Source organism: Mytilus edulis, chromosome 7 (genome assembly GCF_963676685.1).
Source record: "Mytilus edulis chromosome 7, xbMytEdul2.2, whole genome shotgun sequence".
NCBI classification, from domain to species: Eukaryota; Metazoa; Mollusca; class Bivalvia; order Mytilida; family Mytilidae; genus Mytilus; species Mytilus edulis.
This window is the reverse complement of record NC_092350.1, coordinates 15,961,460-15,985,474: the sequence shown is the minus strand read 5'-3', so window position 1 is coordinate 15,985,474 and position 24,015 is coordinate 15,961,460. Positions and strand designations below refer to the sequence as shown.

At 34.0% G+C, this 24,015-nt stretch overlaps 1 protein-coding gene across 1 annotated transcript; it reads left to right on the top strand.

Moving 5' to 3' along the window:
* Nucleotides 1-10,106: 10,106 nt before the first annotated feature.
* Nucleotides 10,107-22,542, top strand: LOC139480846 (short-chain collagen C4-like). The gene is made up of 4 exons (XM_071263746.1): nucleotides 10,107-10,505; nucleotides 11,316-11,384; nucleotides 20,242-20,478; nucleotides 22,251-22,542. Exons 1-4 carry the CDS (start codon nucleotides 10,196-10,198, stop codon nucleotides 22,487-22,489), a joined length of 855 nt encoding a protein of 284 aa, XP_071119847.1. The 5' UTR covers nucleotides 10,107-10,195; the 3' UTR covers nucleotides 22,490-22,542.
* Nucleotides 22,543-24,015: the final 1,473 nt, after the last annotated feature.

The window sequence follows — 24,015 nt, the reverse complement described above, 5'->3', positions numbered from 1 at the left end:
GTGAAGTTAAAGTTACTGATGTCAACCGGTCAATTGTTATACTTATATCGTGCTGCGTGTCTTAAGTTTATTTGTATACCTGTATGGTCTACACACATACATTTGTACTTTCTACCATATTACATACACCGATTGTTATTTATGGTTTTGTGACCTGAAACGATAGTATACGTTTAAGCCGAGTGTATATATGTAAGACTCATCTATTATAATTCATTTATCTATCTGTCTTATGAAAATAGATGAAATGTCATATTAATATTGATCAAGTTCTCATTTGTCATGCATGTCCAAAGTATGTCTAAATATAAATTTCATTTGACTATTAACAAGATAACACAATAATAGAATTGGCGCAGTAACGTTTTATTTTTTTGCGATAAATCTTTCATTTCAAAACTATCTGTACAGATCCTTACTATTCCAGAAATCATATGGATACATATAATAGGTTCAGTTGCATAAGAATACAAATCTGACAATACCTGTAACTTCCAATTGTTATACTACAAGCACGTTGGAAACTGATAAATTTAAATTCCGAACTTTATAAGGTATCGTAAAATCACTATACAAACCGCGAAAACGTTTCTGTTTCACCTAAACCCAAACTTTACACGGAGCAAGAACTATTGTAGAACTAGTTGTACTTGTTGTGGCTATAAATACAACATACTAGTATAAACACAGTAGAATTCCTTATTTGTAAAGAATTGACAAATATAGAAATATATACCTTATGATGTCTTTTCGGTTATTTTCATGTTGTGAAGTAACTGCTTGATTACCTTGACAGCCCTTTTGTCTCTACCCCTTCAACATATTTATATAAAACAGGACTTAAAAATTCAATAAAATTCAATTTCATAATATTAGGTTTGGTTTGATGATATGATCGCCATTAACATTAGCTGTACAGGGGCACTAGCTGTCAAATTCATGGTCACCGATTTGACTCATATTCTCATATTTTATTCATAGCAATGTAAAACATTTATCAAAACTCTTAAGTAAACAATTTACAGAGCATAAAGTCAATAATATGTAGTTTCATTTTGTGTGTATTTTAGTTTAGACTCCATCTAAATAACTATCGAGTTGACCTCAAATGACCAAGTAAGCGATGTCAACATAAATATAGATGTAAATAGATTAAGCCATGTCTTGCAATTGGAGTTTTATAGGTCTGTTAAATTTTATTTTATAGATTAAAATTGTTTTACTGTCAATGTTGACAATTCTTTTCCTTTAAATAACTAGTACACGTTCAATGCATGCGTTGTCTATCTCTAGTTCAGGGGTATATTGAAGTTAACATAAATACGGATTTGATGAGGTCAAATTATTCATTTGCAAGTAAATAATTCATTATCAAAAAGTAAAATCACAAAAATACTGAACTCCAAGGGAAATTCAAAAAGGAAAGTCCCCAATCAAATGGCAAAATAAAAAGTTCAAACACATCAAACGAATGGATAACAACTGTCATATTCCTGACTTGGTACAGGCATTTTCTTATGTAGAAAATGGTGGATTAAACCTGGTTTTATAGCTAGCTAAACCTCAAACTTGTATGACAGTCGCATCAAATTCCATTATATTGTCACCGATGCTTGAACAAAACAAACAGACACAATAGGTAAATGTTATTTATCATAATTTGACAAAATTGAAACATTTTTGCTGACAAAAGCGAATTAGTATTTCACTATTTCACTTTCATTATTGATTGAACAAAAACAAATCATACTTTAGATTTTTTATATATCTCGTAGCTAGTGCCCCTTTAACAATAAATATTATTATATCACACCACTGATACATGTAGTGGAAGTGTATATGGTTTCCGCAATATGCGTCGGTACCGTATCATGTTACATTAACCTTGATTATGTAAGGTTAACGTTTTGGCTGCTATTATTTAAAATTTCTAATTGATGTTGTTTTCAAATCAACACGAATCTAACTTAACATTCGTTTATTGTTCTGTACATACATCGTTCAATTTTGCTGTTTTCGATGATTCAGATTTGTCATTTTGGTGGCTATTTATAGCTTGCTATGCGTTATAGATTTTGCTCATTTAGGAAGGCCTTACGGTGCCAAATTGAGTGTTTACTACTATGTCATTTGTTTAATAGTGAATATTTCTATTATTAGCAAGCTTACATATTTTGTTTCACATCTCTTTAGTTGATAAGTTGATAATGGTTAGGAGTTTTCAAACAATTGTTCAGAAATTAACTTTTACTATATGCCTAGGGTCATTGGACATGCAAATGTGATAACACAGGAGGAGCATGGCGTCCCATACACATATATTCTTGATTTTGCTTTAATGATACGAAGAATAGTGTTCAACGAGGTCTTGATAAACGTAAGTCACGTTATAATTTGCAATTAATTAAACCTTTGCGTTTAACCATTCTTTAAAAACCTTTTTTAATCTTACATTACATAAAATAAGGCCTCGGTGGCTGATTGGTTTTAGTATCACTATTGTATCACTAGCCCGTGAACCCATCAACTGGAAGGTGCTTTCGATCGACTCCAACCTGATTGGCTGGGAATTTCAATTAGTACAAACGGCAAGCGCTTCTCATCGGTTTTCTCCAACAAAATAAGTTTGCCGCCATGATATATCTAATAGTGTTGTGAGTGGCATTTAACATCAATTATAAATCAATCATTACATAATGTAAACTTCTCCTATGTAGAGCGGTTTCTTTTATAATCCTTGAAACGTTTTATATGTCCAATATAATTAAAAGTGCGTGAATATATATACACAAACGTGGGGGACCTATTGATATTCCTGACAGAATTGACAAATCTTAATTGAATATATCTCTCTTCCATGTAAAACATATAATGCATATAGTACAAATATAGTATAGACTTTCCATTTACAATTTCATAAACATGATATAAATGTGACATTTTTTTTACAACAGAGTTGATTAGTCAAGATCAATTATTCATTTATTTCATATAAAATGAAACCCTGTAGGTGGGTTTTACCCTACGAATTCTATATGAAATTCATCATTATAAACAGCATACCAGGATCAACCGTCTGTACCTGTTAGCTGTCATACCTCGGTTACGTGTTAGAAATCGTTACATATTCATTTCTGTGATCGGTATAAAGTATAAAGGTATCATGGGATGCGATTAGTAAGCAGATTATAAAACATCAGAATGAGCCAACTTATTATACAGTTTAAAAAAGTGATTAAGTATAAATTATTATCGACCATGGAATTTTGGAAGATATGTAGGTCATGTTATCTTGTATATAATGTTGGAAACAAAGTTGTATCAAAATATCAAAAGTCGCTTGATTATATGCTCTTATATATACACGTGTAAGATTATTAAAAGAACGTTGTTCAGACTGACATGTCTTGACACTAACACCATCAGTTTGTGCATGATGTCTGAAGAATAGAACAACTATATAAGCTAAATTAACATCAAAGGATCAAGCATGCAGTCTGTTTGAGTAAACATTAATATCTGTACAAGAAGTAATATACACATCTCATTGGCACCCATACCATATCTCCTATTTTGAAGTTTAGAAGCAAACATCGCATACTCTTTGATATATATTGTTCAAGTAAATTAATTTATCCAATCTAAATTGTTCAATTAAGAAGCACAATATTCCATTTGTAAACCTTAATTCTTTAATACAATAGTATTTAAACTATTACACCTTGTTATGTGAATGCTCCTTGTGTTATTATAATAGATTTACTTTCCAATAAGGTTTTAATGATTTTTCTATAAATGATTATGGCTCGCCTAAATTTGTTAACGACTCATTCTTAGAAGGTCAAAGGTATTCCAAGTCGTTCACCATACAATAAGTAATTTCCTTATATCCTGCAAAATGTGGCAATTGTTACATTGTAACTCGAAATAAAGATTTACGGCAAAACAAATTCGAGTTGTATAAACAAACACTTGTTAGACAAAATAGCAAAAATTCGTGACCCAGTGTCATATTTCAAAAAGGCAAGATCAGTACCGTTGTATTCAATTATATGAGGACAGAGAGGTATATCTTCTTTTCTGAGACAGTCAAAGAAAAAGAAAAAGGTATCTTTTGATAGGTCTAAATGAATCTGATAAAAAACAAGTCATGACATTTTAAAATCTATTCTTACAAACTATGTACTCAAATCATAGATACACCCAAAGTCTCTGAATATTACAGGAAAACTTACTTTTATTTCCTTGTTGGTTGTTCATTTTCTATTTCAAGCGAACATTTCCCCTTGTGGTTGCTGTGTCTTGAAGATCACTCCTATATTAACTGTGGACACTGTTAATTTGTGCAGTTCTTTTAATTTCTCCCTGCGATTAAATTGATGATAGTTTAATTGATAATAGAACATTTTAGCCCATTCAATTTGTTGTAATGAATAAAGGCAACATTAGTATACCTCTGTTCAAATGTCATACATCGATTGGGAGAATTCAATGAAATATCTGAATGTATTTTTTTAGAAAAAAATGTATATTTAACCTGTTTCTCAAAGTCGGAGTTCCTGTTTTCGGGACACAGCATGCTAGTATACGCCATTTCAGGAACTTTGATCTTTTTCAGCTTAAGTCACAATGAGATTTTGCCACAGCTTTAGATCATCTTTTAAATTTAAGATAAGAGAGTTATAATTCTCTAAATTTATTAGTTTGATTGAAAGCAAGGGGCCATTATTATATATTGTGGTTTAACCTCTTTAAAAATGTCCATATACACTTGATGTAATGTAATATTATATATTTTATTTTGGGTAAAGAGAAGTCACGATTGACAACAATGTATGATGAAAGAGTAAATAAAAAGGTTTGTTTATGGGCTTTATGACATGTACATTCTGTCTTCTGAAGAGATTGATAATGGGACATTCTGGCTTCTGAAGACATTAATTATCGGGACATTGTGGTTGCTAAAGACTTGAGAATCGGGACATTCTGGCTTCTGAAGACATTGATAATCGGAGCATTCTGGTTGCAGAAGACATAAATAATCGGGACATTCTGGCTGCTGAAGACATTGATAATGTGACATTCTAGCTTCTGAAGACATTGATTATCGGGACATTCTGGTTGCTAAAGACATGGAGAATCGGGACATTCTGGTTTCTGAAGACATTGATAATCGGGATATTCTGGCTGCTGTAGACATTGATACTCGGGACATTCTGGCTGCTGGAGACATTGATAATCGGGACATTCTGGTAGCTGTAGACATAGATAATCAGGATATTCTGGCTGCTAAAGACATTGATAATCGGGATATTCTTGCTGCTGGAGATATTGATAATAGGGATATTCTGGCTGCTGAAGACATTGCTAATCGGGACGTTTTGGCTGCTAAAGACATTGATAATCAGGACATTTTGGCTGCTGTAGATATTGATAATCAGGACATTCTGGCTGCTGGAGACATTGTTAATCGGGAAATTTTGGCTGCTAGAAACATTGATAATCGGGACGTTCTGGCTGCTGGAGACATTGATAATCGAAACATGCTGGCTGCTGTAGATATTGATAATCAGGACATTTTAGCTGCTGGAGACATTGCTAATTGGGACATTCTGGCTGATGGAGACATTGATAATCGAAACATTTGGCTGCATGAGATATAGATAATCGGGATATTCTGGCTGTTGTAGACATAGATAATCAGCATATTCTGGCTGGTGGAGACATTGATAATCAGGACATTTTGGCTGCTGAAGATATTGATAATCAGGACATTCTGGTTGCTAAAGACATGGAGAATCGGGACATTCTGATTTCTGAAGACATTGATAATCGGGATATTCTGGCTGCTGTAGACATTGATAATCGGGACATTCTGGCGGCTGACAACATTGATAATCGGGATATTCTGGCTACTGTAGACATAGATAATCAGGATATTCTGGCTGCTGAAGACATTGATAATTAGGACATTCTGGCTGCTGGAGACATTGATAATCGGGACATTCTGGCTGCTGGAGACATTGATAATCGGGACATTCTGGTTGCTGGAGACATTGATAATCGGGACATTCTGGCTGATGGAGACATTGATAATCGAATTATTTGGCTGATGGAGACATGGATAATCAGGATATTCTGGCTGCTGAAGACAAAGATAATCAGGACTTTCTGGCTGCTGGAGACATTGATAATCAGGACATTTTGGATGCTGTAGACATAGATAATCAGGATACTCTGGCTGTTGGAGATATTGATAATCGGGACATTCTTGCTGATGGAGACATTGATAATCGGGACATTCTTGCTGATGTTGACATTGATAATCGTGACATTCTGGCTGATGGAGACATTGATAGTAGGAACATTTGGCTACTGGAGACATTGATAATCAGGATATTCTGGCTGCTGTAGACATAGATAATCAGGATATTCTGGCTGCTGGAGACATTGATAATCCGGACATTCTGGCTGCTGGAGACATTGATACATTGTAATCGGGACATTCTGGCTGATGGAGACATTGATAATCCAAACATTTGGCTGCTGGAGACATAGATAATCGGGATATTTTGGCTGTTGTAAACATAGATAATCAGGATATTCTGGCTGCTAGAGACATTGATAATCGGGACATTCTGGCCGCTAGTGACATTGATAATCGGGACATTCTGGCTGCTGAAGACATTGCTAATCGGGAAGTTTTGGCTGCTAGAGACATTGATAATCAGGACATTCTGGCTGCTGCAGATATTGATAATCAGGACATTCTGGCTGCTGTAGAGATTGTTATTCGGGACATTTTGGCTGCTGGAGACATTGATAATCAAAAAATTCTGGCTACTGGAGACATTGATAATCTGGACATTCCGGCTGCTGTAGACATTGATAATCGGGACATTCTGGCTGATGTAGACATTGATAATCGGGACATTCTAGCTGATGGAGACATTGATAATCGAAACATTTGGCTGCTGGAGACATTGATAATCGGGATATTCTGGCTGCTGAAGACATACATAATCAGGATATTCTGGCTGCTGAAGACATTGCTAACCGAGACGTTTTGGCTGCTGGAGACAATGAAAATTAGGACATTCTGGCTGCTGGAGACATTGATTTTCGGTACATTCCGGCTGCTGGAGGCATTGATAATCGGGACATTCTGGCTACTGGAGACATTGATAGTCGGGAAATTCTGGCTACTGTAGACATAGATAATCAGGATATTCTGGCTGCTGAAGACATTAATAATTAGGACATTCTGGCTACTGGAGACATTGATAATCGGGACATTCTAGCTGCTGGAGACATTGATAATCGGGACATTCTGGTTGCTGGAGACATTGATAATCGGGACATTCTGGCTGATGGAGAAATTGATAATCGAATTATTTGGCTGATGGAGACATTGATAATCGGGATATTCTGGCTGCTGAAGACATAGATAATCAGGATTTTCTGGCTGCTGGAGACATTGATAATCAGGACATTCTGGCTGCTGTAGACATTGTTAATCGGGAAATTTTTGCTGCTAGAGACATTGATAATCGGGACATTTTGGCTGCTGGAGACATTGATAATCGAGACATGCTGGCTGCTTAAGACATAGCTAATAACATCACAGAGGGATACTTTTTTATATCATCAAATTAATTATCAATTTGAAGAGTCACAGATCAAGCTTCTTGCGTATAATAAGCTAAAGAAAGATAACTGTATTTTGTATATTGATGTAACAATATCAGTTGTTGAGAAGTCAGGTATTCCACATTAACGGTTTTTGTAATACTTTCAATTCCATTGGCTGTGTTAATAGCTTCAGATATTTCTACATCGTCAATCCTTACCTTCTTACATACATGTGAACTGAAATATTGCGTGGCAAAATACTATTACAGAAGATCTGAACTTAAACGTATGGAAGCTGACTTCAGCATGGCACTTAAACATTCTCGTCCGTTGATCTTTGAAATAGTGAAGATATTATTATTAGATAAATTTCCGGAGCACAGAATATAATTAAATGAAGTAATCAATCATTTTACAGTAGTCAGCACTTCGGTGTTGACATGAATATAAATTATATTATATCTTTTCCCAGGCATAGATCACCTTAGCCGTATTTGGCACAACTTTTTGGAATTTTGGGTCATAAATGCTCTTCAACTTTGAACTCTTTTGGCGTTCCAACTATTTTGATCTGAGCGTCATTAATAAGTCTTATGTTCACGAAACGCGCGTCTGGCGAATTAAATTATAAGCCTGGTACCTTTGATAACTTTTCACAAAAAGTACCAGTGTGCTACCAGTCACATGATTCAAACCACAAATCGGAAATAAAAGCATCGAAGAACGTATAAATTTTATTGTTCAAATATTTGTCCATTTTTGAAACTCGAGAGATTTGGCAGCACAAACACACATTTAAACTTATTTATGTTCTGCATTAACATCCATTTTTGTTCAAAGGACACCAGTAGCACTCGAATGCACTTCCAAATATTAAAAAGAAGATGTGGTATGATTGACACTGAGACAACTCTCCACAAGAGAGCAAATGATACAGAAATTAACAGCTTTTGGTCACCATATGGCCTCCAACAATGAGCAAAGCTCATACCGCATATTCAGCATGGTAAAGACCATTGATGGTGATTAGATAACAAACGAAGAACAAAAAAGGCCGAGATGCGTAGTGCGACAGTTAAGGCCATCGCGGGTGTCGCCCATTTACTATTCCTTCCGGAAAACGATTTCAAAGCTATGCATACTGAGAAAATCTACTTGAATCATTAGAAATACCTTCTTAGTTGATTTCTTTGAGATATATAACTCATTATGTCTCTGAATAGTAGAGCACGTCGGTGATAATCTACAATATCACGAATGCTTATGTCGGACTGTTTCATACTCATAAACGACTCATTTCGTGGAAAGCTGATCCTTATATGCCAGTTTAATTTTAAAAGACAAATGTTTCTCATATTTCATTAATTCCTACCTGATTTATCCCTTTCCCAACCAGTTGATTATTTTTATGTAATCAAAGTGTGGTCCGTTGGATCTAAGTTCATTGGTAAAAAAAAACCATATATATTTTGCATGTCGTTCGAAAAGACGGCTTAAGAGTTTTTGCATATCGTATAAAAACATATAAAGAAACAGTTTCCACCCCAAATCTCGAGCAATACAATAGTGATCCACTCTCGACAGTTTCATTTGAAGTGTATAAAACGCTCGGCGAGCCTCGCGTTTTAAATTTTAAAATTTCAATGTCTCAAATGGACAAATAACGTATCACACTCGATGCAGTGTTCCAATCACTTACCATGGTAGGTTTATAGTTGATTTTTTATCCTTTCATGTACATTGTAAATGCAATTAGAACTGAATTTTCAAAGAGATTTATCCCATATAGAAATAAATCACGGTATAATTCACTGCATGAAGTATTATAATGAAGTATGTATGTATAGATTGTGTATGTCACTGCCGCTAGTCGAACGGAACAATACGTTTTATTCGTGATTATCTGTCCGCTCGTCCATCCCATTTTTTTCCCCACAATTTAAAACTATTTTTAAAAATTTCTCATTAAAATTGTATACACTGACAGAGTTTGAGTTTGGACAGTGAGTCACTGACGGTTGTAGATTTATACACGTACCCCTTTACAACTTTTTAGTTTTTCTCATGCAGATTTTCAAAAAATAATGCACCACGCTGATAGCCAAAAACTCGCGGACAAAGCTCTAGCGTTTTTCCCTTTTTATAACTGTAAAGTTTGCATTTATTATTCGTAACTTCACTGTAATCCAAGTTTGCATCATGCAAATTCAAGGAAACTCATACACAATGCCGAAAAACAAAACTCGCATATATACATTGTAGTTCAAATTTGAGCAACAGGTTTTTATAATGTAAATGGGAATATTGCAAAGCTTCTTCGTAGGCATTAGTGTTCTCAGATTTTTTCTACTTGCATCAAATTTCTGTTTTAAAAATCTGCTGTTTAAAAATTTAAATAGAAAATACGTAAATAATCAAATTTAAGGTTGTTTCATATGTTGTAACAACCATCCGGCTATCCGGTGGACGGAAAAAAACCAGACGCAAATATATATGCGTTTCATATAAATAAACTCGAGCACCATCGAAAATTGGAAAACAAGTTTTAAAACAAAACGGCGTGATGTTTTTATCAATTATCGCTACTGGTTATACATTGTCTCTCCTGTTATTCCTAGTACATGGAAATACATGTAGTGGTGATAGTAACTGTGAAGATATCGTCACCATGCCGCTATTAGATGGTCTGAGAGCGACATTAAAGGCAGACTTGGATGTAAAGAATATGAATGATCATCTGAAGACATACATAGCGTCGGAGATTAAGAAAGGTTTTGCAAATGCGATGAACGATGTTATGAAGCAAATAGTGAACACAGGACTTGAAGAAATCAATGCTACTATTATAGCAGCCATTCAGGAAAGTCTTGCAGGTATTTTTTTTAATATTCATCGAATGTAGTATGGAAATATGGAAATTGTCACTTACTCCATTTGGTTTTGGTGCAGCCAAGGGTGTGTAGAAAATGTGTACCATGAATCAATACAGTAACACCATTCTATGTCTTTTCTATTGCAGAAAGCGTATTGTACTTGATGTACAACTTCTTGTAAAAGTTTCTCTATTCTATTTATTCTGTAGATAATTTCTATCGTGTTTAAAACTGTGTGTCTCCTGCGATGAAAGTTGTGGATGTGAGTCAAAGGCGTTGTTTTTCGTCGCAACACATACCTCTGTGTTCATAGTTTACTTGTTTTAGACCCATGTTTACCAGACTAGAAATTGTTATGCAGTTAAGACAAAATGATTTGCCCTTTTAAATATTTCTTATGTGTTAAAATACATATATTGTTTTGTTCTTATCTGAAATAACCTACTCGGAGTCTTAAAATATAAAGATAAGATGTGGTATGATTGCCAATTAGGCAATTCTCAACAAGAGACCGAATGACACAGAAATTATCAACTATGGGTTAACGTGCGGCCTTTAACAATGAGCAAAGCCCACACCGTATAGTCAGCAATAAAAAGCCCCCGATGCACATTGTAAAACAATTCAAACGAGAAAATGAACGGCATGATTCATGTACAAAATAATGAACGAAAAACAAATATGTTACACAACAAAAAAAAAAAAACACAACCACTGAATTACAGGCTCCTGACTTGGAACAGGCACATACAGAATGTGGCGGTATATATTAATTTATGGATTTACAGACATTCAAATTTTGTTTTACAGAGAAAGGTGTGACGTATATCCGATGGGGACGTAAAGGCTGTCCTGCAGGTGCAGACATTATTTATACAGGTAAATGGTTATGAGCAGCCATGGCATATTAAACATAAATACAAATTTCACGGTGGGTATGGTTGTCCTGCGAGAGAATGTTCTGTGCTGGTGATTCGGTCCTGACGGGTGCTGGTGATCAATGAAAAAATGTAAACAAAGACGAAAATGATGATTTTTGACGTTTTCACTCATAAAAAATTGAAAAAAAAACAGTTGAGATTTTTCAATTTTGTTTCTTATGGGTTCATATGTAAAGCATTTAAAAGTTGACCCTCTAAACTGTTTCAGTATGCGTAACACAAAAATGCTCATTTTCAGAAAATCTCGAACTGAAAAAATAAAACAAAAATGCTCATAGAGTCCGCTTTCTATACCGCAATCCACACGACAAAACTATTTTGTGAAAAAACATTGCAATTTATTAAAATTTAGCATTTTTTCAATTTATTCATGTCCTGATACTGTGCTGGTGGGTCCTGTCATTGTGCTGGTGGGTCCTGATACGGTGCTGGTGATTTTGGATAAGAAGTTGCTCATATTTGAAACAAATGTTACAAAATCAATAAAATTGGGCAGATAATTACTGTCAATAGGATCTATGACTCCTATTTTAGCTCTTGTGCATCCATTTGGCTGTTTAATATGTGTTTTCAAATGATCGTTACTTATATTACACAATTACATAACAGGGCAACCTCTTTCGTCCAATATTAGATAACAATATATACTATCTGAAATAAAAATAGTTTTATTAAGATATTAAATGCCCCTTACATTGATGCTTCAACAATGATCAAAGCCCATGCTGCATAGACATGTTTGTTAGCGCTCCGCATACCCCTCCCCACTTACTCAAACCCCCCCCCCCCCCCCATTTTCCTCCTTCATTGTTACAGTGGTGTAGCAACACAACAATTTATCACAAAAATAATAACACAAAGACACACATTATTGAACAACAAATGCTCACAGGTACTGAAAGTTAGTTCAAAGCCGCATTTTCAACTAATAGATAAAACATGTTCTCATATGCAAAAATCCCAATCGTGTCGATTAAAAAAGTCTCAAAACTTAAGTTCACATTTTAATGTTTGATTAAGCAGAACTTTAATTAAAAGTGTGCAGTGAATCTTGTGCTCACAAAAGTTATTGTCATAATTATGTTTACATAAGACTTATAAAGGAATTAAGAAAGTACCAAGAAATATTTTACAGTTCAATTTAATGTTCATGAATGGAAGGAACTGGTACGGAAGTTTACATAGGACAAAAAGAAAGACTTAAACGCTTCTTTGCATTATATAGTAAAACTCTTCTTTAAAAGCATGCAAAAAATAACTGTGATTGACTTGCTTGCTATGTTTGCTCCAAGGATATTTTCAAACAATAGGTAGGCGGAGTTTCAATACATACTGGGATTTGATTGGACAAATACAAACTGACAGGAATTGAAGTTAATGTTTATTGTCCAAACAAATTCTAGTATATAGTAAACATACTACTTACCTGTCGTTTACAACCATCCAAACAATCATAGCAAGCAATTTAAACAAGGTTTGCTTTGCATGTATTTATAGAAGAGCTGTAAATTCTAAAAAAAAAATCTTGTTGTCGTAGATGGTTAAATCCTCAACAAAATATCATTAACTTTGTTGGAACGAATAAAGGTTTTAAATCAAATTTTCGTGGACTTTTTAGCTTCCACCCTGACGAGGCATGTTAGCTGTTCGTATGCTGTTGCACCTGACGCACCGAAACTTTCACATTTCCTTCTTCTTTTCTGAAATATTTTACCCAGCTCATACTTGACAGGATTGTTATTCTAGTAAAAGGTGTAACCAATGAATTGAACACAAGTTAAAAATTCCACAATACTATATAATTCATTTTATGTGTCAATTTGTTCGAAAAAAATCGAAAAGAAGAGAGTTTTTTAATGTCATGGTTATCTGTCGCTATCTAGATATATGCTTCATAGGCGGATCCAGGGGGGGGGGGGGGGGGGCCTGGCGGGCCCGCCCCCCCCCCTTTCGTGGGAAAAATTTGGTTGATTATATAGGGAATCATTGAAGCATGACTGGAGCGCCCCCCCCCCCCCCCTTAGGTCAGTCAGCGGGCCCCCCCTTAGGAAAAGTTCTGGATCCGCCACTGTGCTTAGCATTTATTTCAGATGACATGGACTCCTCACCCAGGTGACCCTGCTGCCTTTCATATCTTTATCCGTATACAATTATTTTAAAATAGATAACCAAAGGCTGCAACTCGTATTTTTGTATTTAAATGATTCGTTGTAACGAGAATATTTGTGGTGAATGGAAACTGTGAGGGTCAAAATCTTAAATTGCTTATAAATGTTGCTGGACCCAGTTTCGTTATCTGATCTGAATTTTCTAAAATGTGCAAGGTAGATAGACATTTTGATTTTTTTTACTCGGTAAGTTTGCCCCTATCGCTTGAACTTTTGCAATATTACAGCCAATTTCAATGAGTGTGTAGACAAAGGGATTACTTTGGTTATGTTGCTTGCTGAACAGAAAAGTCATTGTAAGTTATGTAAACTACCCTACTTTAAGAGTAGACTAGTCCGACAAATGACACATCTTTCTGTCTGTAGGACCAGGCTACTTCGAAAGGAGGGTACTTTACCTTACCTAAAAATGACCTCACGGTTTAGCTAACAAGCTATTTTGGAATTTTGAAATGAAAAAGCTAAGAAATCTTAGTTTTGTTAGTGTGTACTAGGTTTTCGAAAAAAAAATACCTGATAACCCTTCAGACAAAAAAAAATGTTGAAAATATCTTACAGATACAGCAAGTGATTCTTAATAGCTATAAGATACATTTTTGTCGAGCCTTCGACTTTAGTCGAAAAAGCGAGACTAAGCGATCCTACATTCCGTCGTCGTTGGCGTCGTCGTCGTCGTCGTCGTCGTCGTCGGCGGCGGCGTCCACAAATATTCACTCTGTGGTTAAAGTTTTTGAAATTTTAATAACTTTCTTAAACTATACTGAATTTCTACCAAACTTGGACAGAAGCTTGTTTATGATCATAAGAAAGTATCCAGAAGTAAATTTTGTAAAAATAAAAATTCCATTTTTTCCGTATTTTACTTATAAATGGACTTAGTTTTTCTGCGAGGAAACATAACATTCACTCTGTGATTAAAGTTTTAAAAATTTTAATAACTTTCATAAACTATCCTTGATTTGTACCAAACTTGGACAGAAGCTTGTTTATGATCATAAGATAGTATCAAGAAGAATATTTTGTAAAAATAAATTTCCACTTTTCCGTATTTTACTTATAAATGGACTTTTTCTGCGAGGAAACATTACATTCACTCTGTGGTTAAAGTTTTTGAAATTTTAATAACTTTCTTAAACTCAATCTTATTAAAATAAGTTCTCATCACTTGCTCCTCGATTTTTTATATGTCGCCGTGTGAGTTAAAGTTTTTAAAATTTTTATAATGTTCTTAAACTATCCTGGATTTCTACCAAACTTAGACAGAAGCTTGTTTCTGATCATAAGATATTATTCAGAAGTAAATTTTGTAAAAAAAAAAATTCACTTTTTCCGTATTTTACTTACCAATGGACTTAGTTTTTCTTCCAGTTAACATTAAATACAGTCTGCAGTTAAAGTTTATAAAACATTTATTACATTCATAAACTATCCTGGATTTTTTACCAAACTTGGAAGCTTCTTTCAATCAAAAGACAGTATCGAGAGGGAAATTTTTATTGATGTTTTTCCTCATTTTGTTGAGTCTGCGATTAACAGCAAAAGTAGGCGAGACACTGGGTTCCGCGGAACCCTTACGAATTTTTCTTTTAAAATACAACTTTTAAATCTTACGGGAAACTATTCCAAGCTTAAAACTTTCACTGTAATCTCGCTTTAACTTATCCCCCCCCCCAACCCCCCACCCCCCGAAAAAAACCCCAAAACAAGCAAACCCGCAATACTATTGTCTTTCTTATAGTCAGCACTCAATTGTTCACAAACAAATGTGTTTAAAGCTGCTAAAGACATATGATTCAAACGCTCAGTAAGTCCTTTGTTCTATATTTTTGCTCTCCATTTTTATGCAAAACCTTTTACATTTTTATTTTATCGGTTATTGTTGAAGGTCGTACGATGACGTATGGTTGTTAACACATACTTTCTTTGGTATCTTACGGAAATTTTTCCATTGACAACAAACATACCACATCATCTGCATTATATAAGTATTCAATTTGTATAAATTACAACGTATTTTGGTAATCTTGCAAAATGATCGTAATCCCGAAAATCGTTAACATATTTTCTTATCTTAAAAGGGACAAGAAGGGTTCCATCAACAGGCCAATAAATAAAATTACAGTTAATTCAAAAAAAAAAATAAAAAAAAAATAGGTGTATTTTTTCTCTCATAATAACAGTAAACAGATTCACAACAATGTCAATTTCAAGAAAGCAGACAACAGTTAATTAGTCAATAACAATGCAGCATCAATGATCTTGAATATATGCTTCTTTTAACTAAAATATAAAGGCACAGAACCAGGACATTGGAGCACAGTACCAGGACCGTTTTTCTTATCACCAGCACAGCGTCAGGACAATTCCGTTTAACGAACTTGTACGACTTTTGCAATATAATATTGTTGTAATATACTTTGCATAGTACTTATGACGCATCAGAGAAAAATTAAGCAACAAAACAGTCGTTTTATTGCCGTTCTGATGCAATGTAAACAAACCCACCAGCACAGAATCAGGACCCACCAGCACAGAATCAGGACCCACTAGCACCTGACAGGACCAAATCACCAGCACAGTACGTTCTCTCACAGGACAACCATACCCAGCGTGAATTTAGTTGGCAAGGCATTTGAATTTGATCAACGCTTCATGTTGTTCCTATAATGGACGTTTAATATGTATTATAAGATAAAAAAAAAAAAAAGATGTGGTGTGATTGCCAATGAGACAACTCTTCACAAGAGACCAAATGTCACAGAAAGGTACAACTATAGGTCACCGTACGGCCTTCAACAATGAGCAAAGCCCATACCACATAGACAGCTATAAAAGGCCCCGAAATGACAAATGTAAAACTAACGGCCTAATAATGTACATAAAAAATGAACGAAAAACAAATATGTAACACAGCAACAAACGACAACCACTAAGTTACAGGCTCCTAACTTGGGAAAGGCACGTTTGTTTTCGTTATAATATAGAATAAATGTGGTTGATTTGCGGTGATATCCAGTCTTCCTGATCGGAACACATCCGTTCAAACACTACAACTAATCGATTTCTTAAGTTATGATTTGTTTAAAATTGTGGCATTGTTATGTTTGAAAAATTTCGTTGTTACAGATGTTAAAGAAAAAAATAAAATTTAGTTCTTAGTTTTTACTGTTTTTGTTTTTAATTTTGAAGACCGACTTATAAAAACCAACGAATTAAGTTTGAATGATTCACTAGATGGCATGTAGTGTTTTTGTTTTATTAAGTTAAAACAAGTGTACCTAATGTATTCTTTATTAAGGGTAAGTTGGTGGAAATTCGTTTGCACAAAGTAGAGATTGTGTATAAATACTATTTTGAATTACAAAGAATAGCACCCGAGAAACACAATAGAAATACCTAAATCGTGCCTAACCTATTGACAAGTTCAAATATGATTAAGTTCACCAGTTGTACATCATTATCATTTTCACTGGAGTAAAGCTGATGACCGTAACTGCATTCACGGTCATCCCAAGATGTCGGATGAAAAATTAGGTCAGTATCTGTATTGTCTATTAAAGTGTTTCTATATCATTTTCTTTACAAAGCGTACATTAGTACGATGTAAATTTATAAAAGATTCACACGGAAATCACAAATTACTACCGAGAAATGTATATGAAACAGAAAATTGGATTTGAAAAAATCGTTAAGATGACCGTAAATCACAATCGAGATGACCGTAACAGGATCAGCGATTCATAACAAGGGTGACCGTAATTGGTTAAAAGATGACCGTAATTTGTAAAGGATGATCGTAATTTATAAAAGATGACCGTAACTTTTAAAGGATGACCGTCAATTCTGAGAAATATCCATATTTGTATTCATAGCTTTTTGTTGGGTTTGTCTCAATAGGGGCTCGGTTAGCGGATATTAATATGTTTAATCAATTTCTTTTTAACTATTTGCCGTATTTTGAGTTTATGACAATGAAAGTAAATTGCATATTTCTCGTAAATAATTAAATATTTATTGATGACAACGTTAAGATTTAAGAAATAATTGATGCAAGCTATACTTTTATTGTAGTTTTAACATGAGGGTCGTAATGGGGGTACCTTCATAACGAATAACGGTAAAAATTCTTACCAAATGACGTTAACGGTAATTTTTGATGCATGACGATAAAATGTACACTTTTTTTAGACGTTAAAAAAAACCGACTGATTTTGACGAATCACGTTATTTTTTCCCCAAAAATAACGGTAACGATAATTATTTGAGACCTCTGACGAATCACGAAAATGATATTTTGACGAATCACGGTAAAATTTTAACCAATTTGACGCTAACGGTAGCAGGGTAAAGGGCATTCCTACCCTGTAACATGGGTAGGCATTATATTCGTGATTATTTTTGCCCGAGCGATAGTGAGGGCTAAAATAACACGAATATAATGACTACCCATGTTAAACTACAATAAAGTATATCTTGCATCAATTATTTCAATTCTGATTCGGACAATTAAGGTAATATCTATGTCCGATATCTATAAGTGTAGAGCGTTTGTGTAGGCTTTTCCATGAACCTCCCTTTTTTGATAAGCAAACGACTTGCAATGTGATTTTTTAGAGGGAGGAGTTTTGAACAGCCAGCATGAACAGTTGTTGTATCTAGGTCAAATATGTCAATTTCGAATTGCAACACATTACAGTCATACAAATGTCATAAATGAATTAGTGACAACATGTGCATCATTTAATAGTTTGGAAGTGTTTTAAGTTAATGAAATATATTAAATGCATGCCAATTTGATAAAATTCATTATTCTGCAGTAGTCAATATACGCATGTGCAAACAAATTTTATTGCATTTAGAGCATGGATTTATTCACAAAGCGAAAGAAGCACGTCATATTAGAATTTAATACAAATTGACAGCGATACGACGAAAAGTTGAAGAAAAAAAACCCTTAATTAATCATGAATTTCCGGTAGTCGAGCTCATGTGTATGGTTCCAGAGGAAGCAGATTAAAATCTTAACATCTGCCAGAAAACTAACACATTCCCTTGACAACACCGGATCCGATGGAACTGCAAATTTTTTTCTGCATTCAGTTGGTTTGACTGGTGTGTTTTCAGCGGATATTCCTTGTGCTTTATAACCTCTAAAAAAAGTTAATTCCTTTACCCTTGAATAGTATCTTAATAGAAATCCAAAATGCCAGCGTTTCTGGAACATATCTTGTAGCACCGGTGCTTGTAGAGTATATTGTTGACTGGGAATAAAACCTTCCGACATCCAGTAACAAATGAAAAGCAATATTTTCAGTTAATATTCCATTAGATATGGATTTCAATACGGAAATGAAGTCTTCGTATCTCCCTATCTCTTTTAGTTTTGCTTCAATATTTTCTAATAGTTCATAAATTTAAAAAAAGAAGATGTGGTATGATTGCCAAGAGACAACTCTCGACAAGAGACCAAAATGACACAGAAATTAACAACTATAGGTCACCGTACGGCCTTCAACAATGAGCAAAGCCCATACCGCATAGTCAGCTATAAAAGGCCCCTAAATAACAATGTAAAACTATTCAAACGAGAAAACTAACGGCATAATAAAGTTCATTTTTTAATTCCGTTTGACACCCTTCTTCGACATAACCGCCACTGACTTTCAAATTTGAGGAACATCTTTTGAATGATATAGTTTATTCTTCTAAATTTATATTTGGCTTATAACCTTTTCCTCACATCATTTTAAGTTTTGTTACTTCAACTCCGAAATGTACGGACCGATATGCAGAATGAACAGTGTTTTCATCCAAAACTTTCTTTCTAAAACTAAATGTTTGTGGACCAGCATGATTGTCTATAATGTGTATCAAAATGCTGTCTACATTCGATGAGGTGAATTTGCAGGTGGTACATGCATAATGATAAGACATGTACTTATCTGAAATAAAGAACATTTGAAATGGTAGTTGAAAAAATATAATATCAATGGGTGTACATGCATTGGCATTTTTAAAAAGGTGTATTTTATGATATATGACATAAATAGGAATCCCAGAAATAAAAAAAATATGTTGGCTTGTAGTTGGAGGCTACATATGGTGAACTACGTATTTGAAGCACATCTTATTTTCTTATACCTATAGGATAATGCTGTCTTATAAATACGTTTTATACCAACGCGATTAATTATTTGGTACAAATACGGATATTTCTTAGAATTGATGGTCATCCTTTAAAAGTTACGGTCATTCTTTATAAATTACGGTCATCCTTTACAAATTACGGTCATCTTTTTACCAATCACGATCATCCTTGTTATATGTTACGTTCATCTTGAAAATATTTTAATGATGATTTACGGTCATCTTAGCGATTTTTTCAAATCCAATTTCCTGTTTCATGCACATTTCTCGGTAGTAATTTGTGATTTCCGTGTGAATTTTTTATGAATTTACATCGTACCAATGTACTCTTTGTAAAGAAAATGATATAGAAACACTTTAACAGACAATACAGATACTGACCTAATTTTTCATCCGACATCTTGGTATGACCGTGAATGCAGTTACGGTCATCAGCTTTAACCCAATGATTGTAAAGCTTGAACACATGTTTGATTGAAGGTCAAGTCGGTGGAAATTCCCATGCAAATAGAGGAGGCGGAGTTAACTACCTATGTCTCCCTAATGACCCAGAGAATGGACAACATCAACCATATAGCAATGCTCAAGTATATGGTAGTGAATATGAACTTGGTACATCATACAAGCCTTCAGGCTGGTCAGAAAGTATGAACAACAAGGAAGTACCATGTGCTGTCTGTTTGAAAAAACAAAGATCAAATATTTTGGTTATACCAGGTACATTAATAAAACAATTTGATATATACCAGGATTAAAAGTTGTACGTTAGACACGCGTTTCGCGTACGACAGAGTTATCAGTATAACGCTCGAATAACAAAAGTGAAAAAGCCAATTCCACACCGGATATCCCGATCCGAAATGCACGCAGGGATCCAGATCCCTAGGAGCTATTTATGAAAAGTTTGTAACATTGAGTAGGTAAAATCTTTATCCGATTCCCACAGAGCATAATTTTTTTCATCGGAATCGGATTCAAAATTTTCTTACCCATCGTTACAAACTTCTGTTAATATCTATTTTGATTAGGGATATCCGATGTGATTTAGTTGTTTTGATATAATTTAATTTTGAATGTAACGCGTCTTCTGATTGGCTGACAGTGTTATGTCTATCAGCTCATGGACATAATTTTGTCATGTGACCTTGACGTCATCAACTTTTTTTATGATTTACTCCGGCTTAAAATGGAATTTAGAATTAAACTATTAGGAATGACTGTAATATTTTTTCTGTCTATTCGAAATAACATAAAAAATGTGGTGCGCACTTTAAAATAACCCGCTACGCGGGTTATCCAGTGTGCACGATATTTTTTATGTTATTTCTTCATAGACAGAAAAAATATTACAGTCATTCCTTAAATCAAATTTTACAAAGAATAAAAAAAATCATGGTAGTTCAACATTGAAATAATCTAAAAAAATATGAATTTTAAGTATCTAGTCGATGAGGCATGCTCACCATTTTGCATTTTTGAAATTACCAAGAATAGAATTTTCGTTTTTAGTAGAGTACTAATGATGTACTTATTGAAACTGTGTCTTCTCGCATATTCCATTTTTTTTTATAGTCCACTGGTCGAAATGAAAAGGTGAAGGGTTAAGATTTATATAAAACAGTTGGTTTGTTTAAAATGGTTAATTACAGATCTATGAAAAGTTTAGAAGCTGTATTTCAGTCCATATACATGTAACTAGGTTTCTGGCAGTTCTTTAATTAGCAGATGCAAGGTGTGGTTCGATTAGAGAAAGTCATTTTTTTTTTTTATCCTTTTTGCATTTTAAAAGCTAAAAAAGGGATTAATTACGTACATACATTGTTTTATTCACTCGTATGATTGGACAGAAGCAATCATATATCAGTTGGTGTTAAGCTTGTTTAATAAAAACCTCAACGAAATTCATGAAATTTTACCTTGTAAACGATTGTTTTACATTTCGGGATACGAATAATAGAATCGCGTATTTGTAGTCGTTCTGTATTCTTGCATTGCTTGGGGTTTCTGATATCTACTCTCTAAGAGGTAAACAATTTGATATGCTTTGACCTTGAATACATTTGTATATAAAAATTCCATGTGTCAAAATAAAGAGTCTATCTTGACATTCCTCATTCTTTTTTCAAAAAAATTAAGTCAATTAAATAAAATAATTCTAAAATCTAGTTTACATGTATCTGTTTTTATCACGACACGGATGATTTTCTGTAACGTTGAGGCTTCATCATATCGAATCGAATAATTCTATCATGCCATGTTTTTTGCTAATTTTAACATGGGTCAGCGTTATATATGTCAACATTTTTCACCTCGCTTACGTTCGGTATAAAGATGTTACAAATATTATACCTACCCATGTTAAAATGAGATTGAACCATGGCATGAAAGCATTACTTCTTAAATTACACATATAGCAATTGCAATAACTCATAACTTCAGTAGAGGACACTTTAGGTCTAACAATGTCATATTATGAAATGATATTTTAGGGCGACAGACTTGCTATGATGGATGGACCTCGGAATACAGTGGTTATCTGATGAGTGATCATATATCTCAACAAGGACGGGACTTTGTCTGTCTTGACAAAATTGCAGAACCGCTAGACAATAATAATGGAAATGAAGATGGCGCCTTGTTTTATGTCCTTCGAACTAGCTGTGGAAGTTTAAGATGTCCCCCGTATACTAATCAGGCAGATGTATTCTGTGTCGTTTGTACAAAGTGAAATGTGTAAAAAAAACATGCATATACAATAACATTGGCTTATCTTTCTTTCAATACTTATCTCAACCATTGTGACAGTCCTTATCTAAGATGTCGATGATTATGGTGCATCATGCAACGTTATGTGACAACTATGACAGATAAGGGAAGGCGTTACTCTACTCACGAAAGCAAACAGTTTAAAAGACTTTGTCCAACTTAGTGTCATGATTCAGAATTGTTAACGCAGAAATAATCTGAATTTCTAAATTAAAAAACATTTAAAAAAATATTTTACTGAAACGGAATTCATCAAAAGGCTGAACTTATTGATTGCCAAAATAATGTTTTAGAGGTCTTTGTTTTAAACAAAAAATCGAAATTTAAATGGGGACAAATTCAGCCCCTGTTTTTTTTTTTACCATTTCCTGTATTCTCATAAGGTAGAGTTAATACAGAAACTCTAAAAAAAAAATGGGGAAAAAGGTTGGCGACTATAGTGACTGCGTCTACCCATATGAACTTGAAAGAAGTATAACACAGATGCAGATAAGTCTGTCTCATATATTTACTTACATTTAAAAGTTTACCATGAAGGTCGGTTTAGAACTTAACTTCCAACAAAAGAGACGATTTAAATATTCCAATTAAAAACGGAAATAAAAATGGAACCCAACATCCACATATTCCAAGATCCTTAAGTAATTCTTTTTAACCGTTACTCCAACAGATTAAGGAATAAAAATATTTCATTCATGAGGGTGTTTTAATATATTTTGGAAAATCACTGAAACTGACTGCATAAATTTTCTTAATCTGCTGGAGTAACGGTTGAAATGAATTACATAAAGATGTTGGAATATGTGGATGTTGGGTTCAATGTTTATTTCCATTCCCATCTTTAATTTCTTATACTGATACATTTTCACAAGAGACTTATTACTTTATACTTGGAGCAACATGACGGGTGCTACATGTACAACAGGAACTGCAATTCGTGATGCTCGGTCTTTATCTTGCTATTCAATGTTTTGTTATTGTTGGTAGTCCTTTATTTCGTTTTTATTATATTTAGCCTTGGCGTTGTCATTTTTCATTAGTTTATCTTTGAAACATGATTTTTGATTCAATTTGTACCATTTGTATATTTTGCTCTGTTTCTGAAACAGTTGTGAATGATTTAAACGTAAAATAGCTGAATATTCATCCAAACCTTTGTTTCAAAATAACGTATATCAAAAATATTTAACTTTAGAATAGTGGAACACGAGAAAACAAACTATTGTCAACAGAAAAGACACAATCATCCATGCACATCAAGTAATATGAGAACTAAAAGGGAAATATGTATTGACTTTTATCAAAACACATCATCATGCTGTGAAACATGCTACAAAAGCAACCCAGTCAACTACAGCTACAAGGAAAACCTTTTACCAGGTTTTCTCTGTACCTCATTGAAACAGATATTGGAAGTAGGATCTTTTAAACACTATTACTATATACAGTCATGGTTTATAAAAAGAAGAAATAATGTCATTGATATAA

Excerpts from the sequence above, each read along its gene's own strand:
- LOC139480846 (XM_071263746.1), top strand. The coding sequence starts at position 10,196 with ATGTTTTTATCAATTATCGCTACTGGTTATACATTGTCTCTCCTGTTA. Across the intron at positions 11,385-20,241 it reads TGCAGACATTATTTATACAG|GTCAAGTCGGTGGAAATTCC; the intron begins GTAAATGGTTAT and ends GTTTGATTGAAG. Across the intron at positions 20,479-22,250 it reads AAATATTTTGGTTATACCAG|GGCGACAGACTTGCTATGAT; the intron begins GTACATTAATAA and ends ATGATATTTTAG.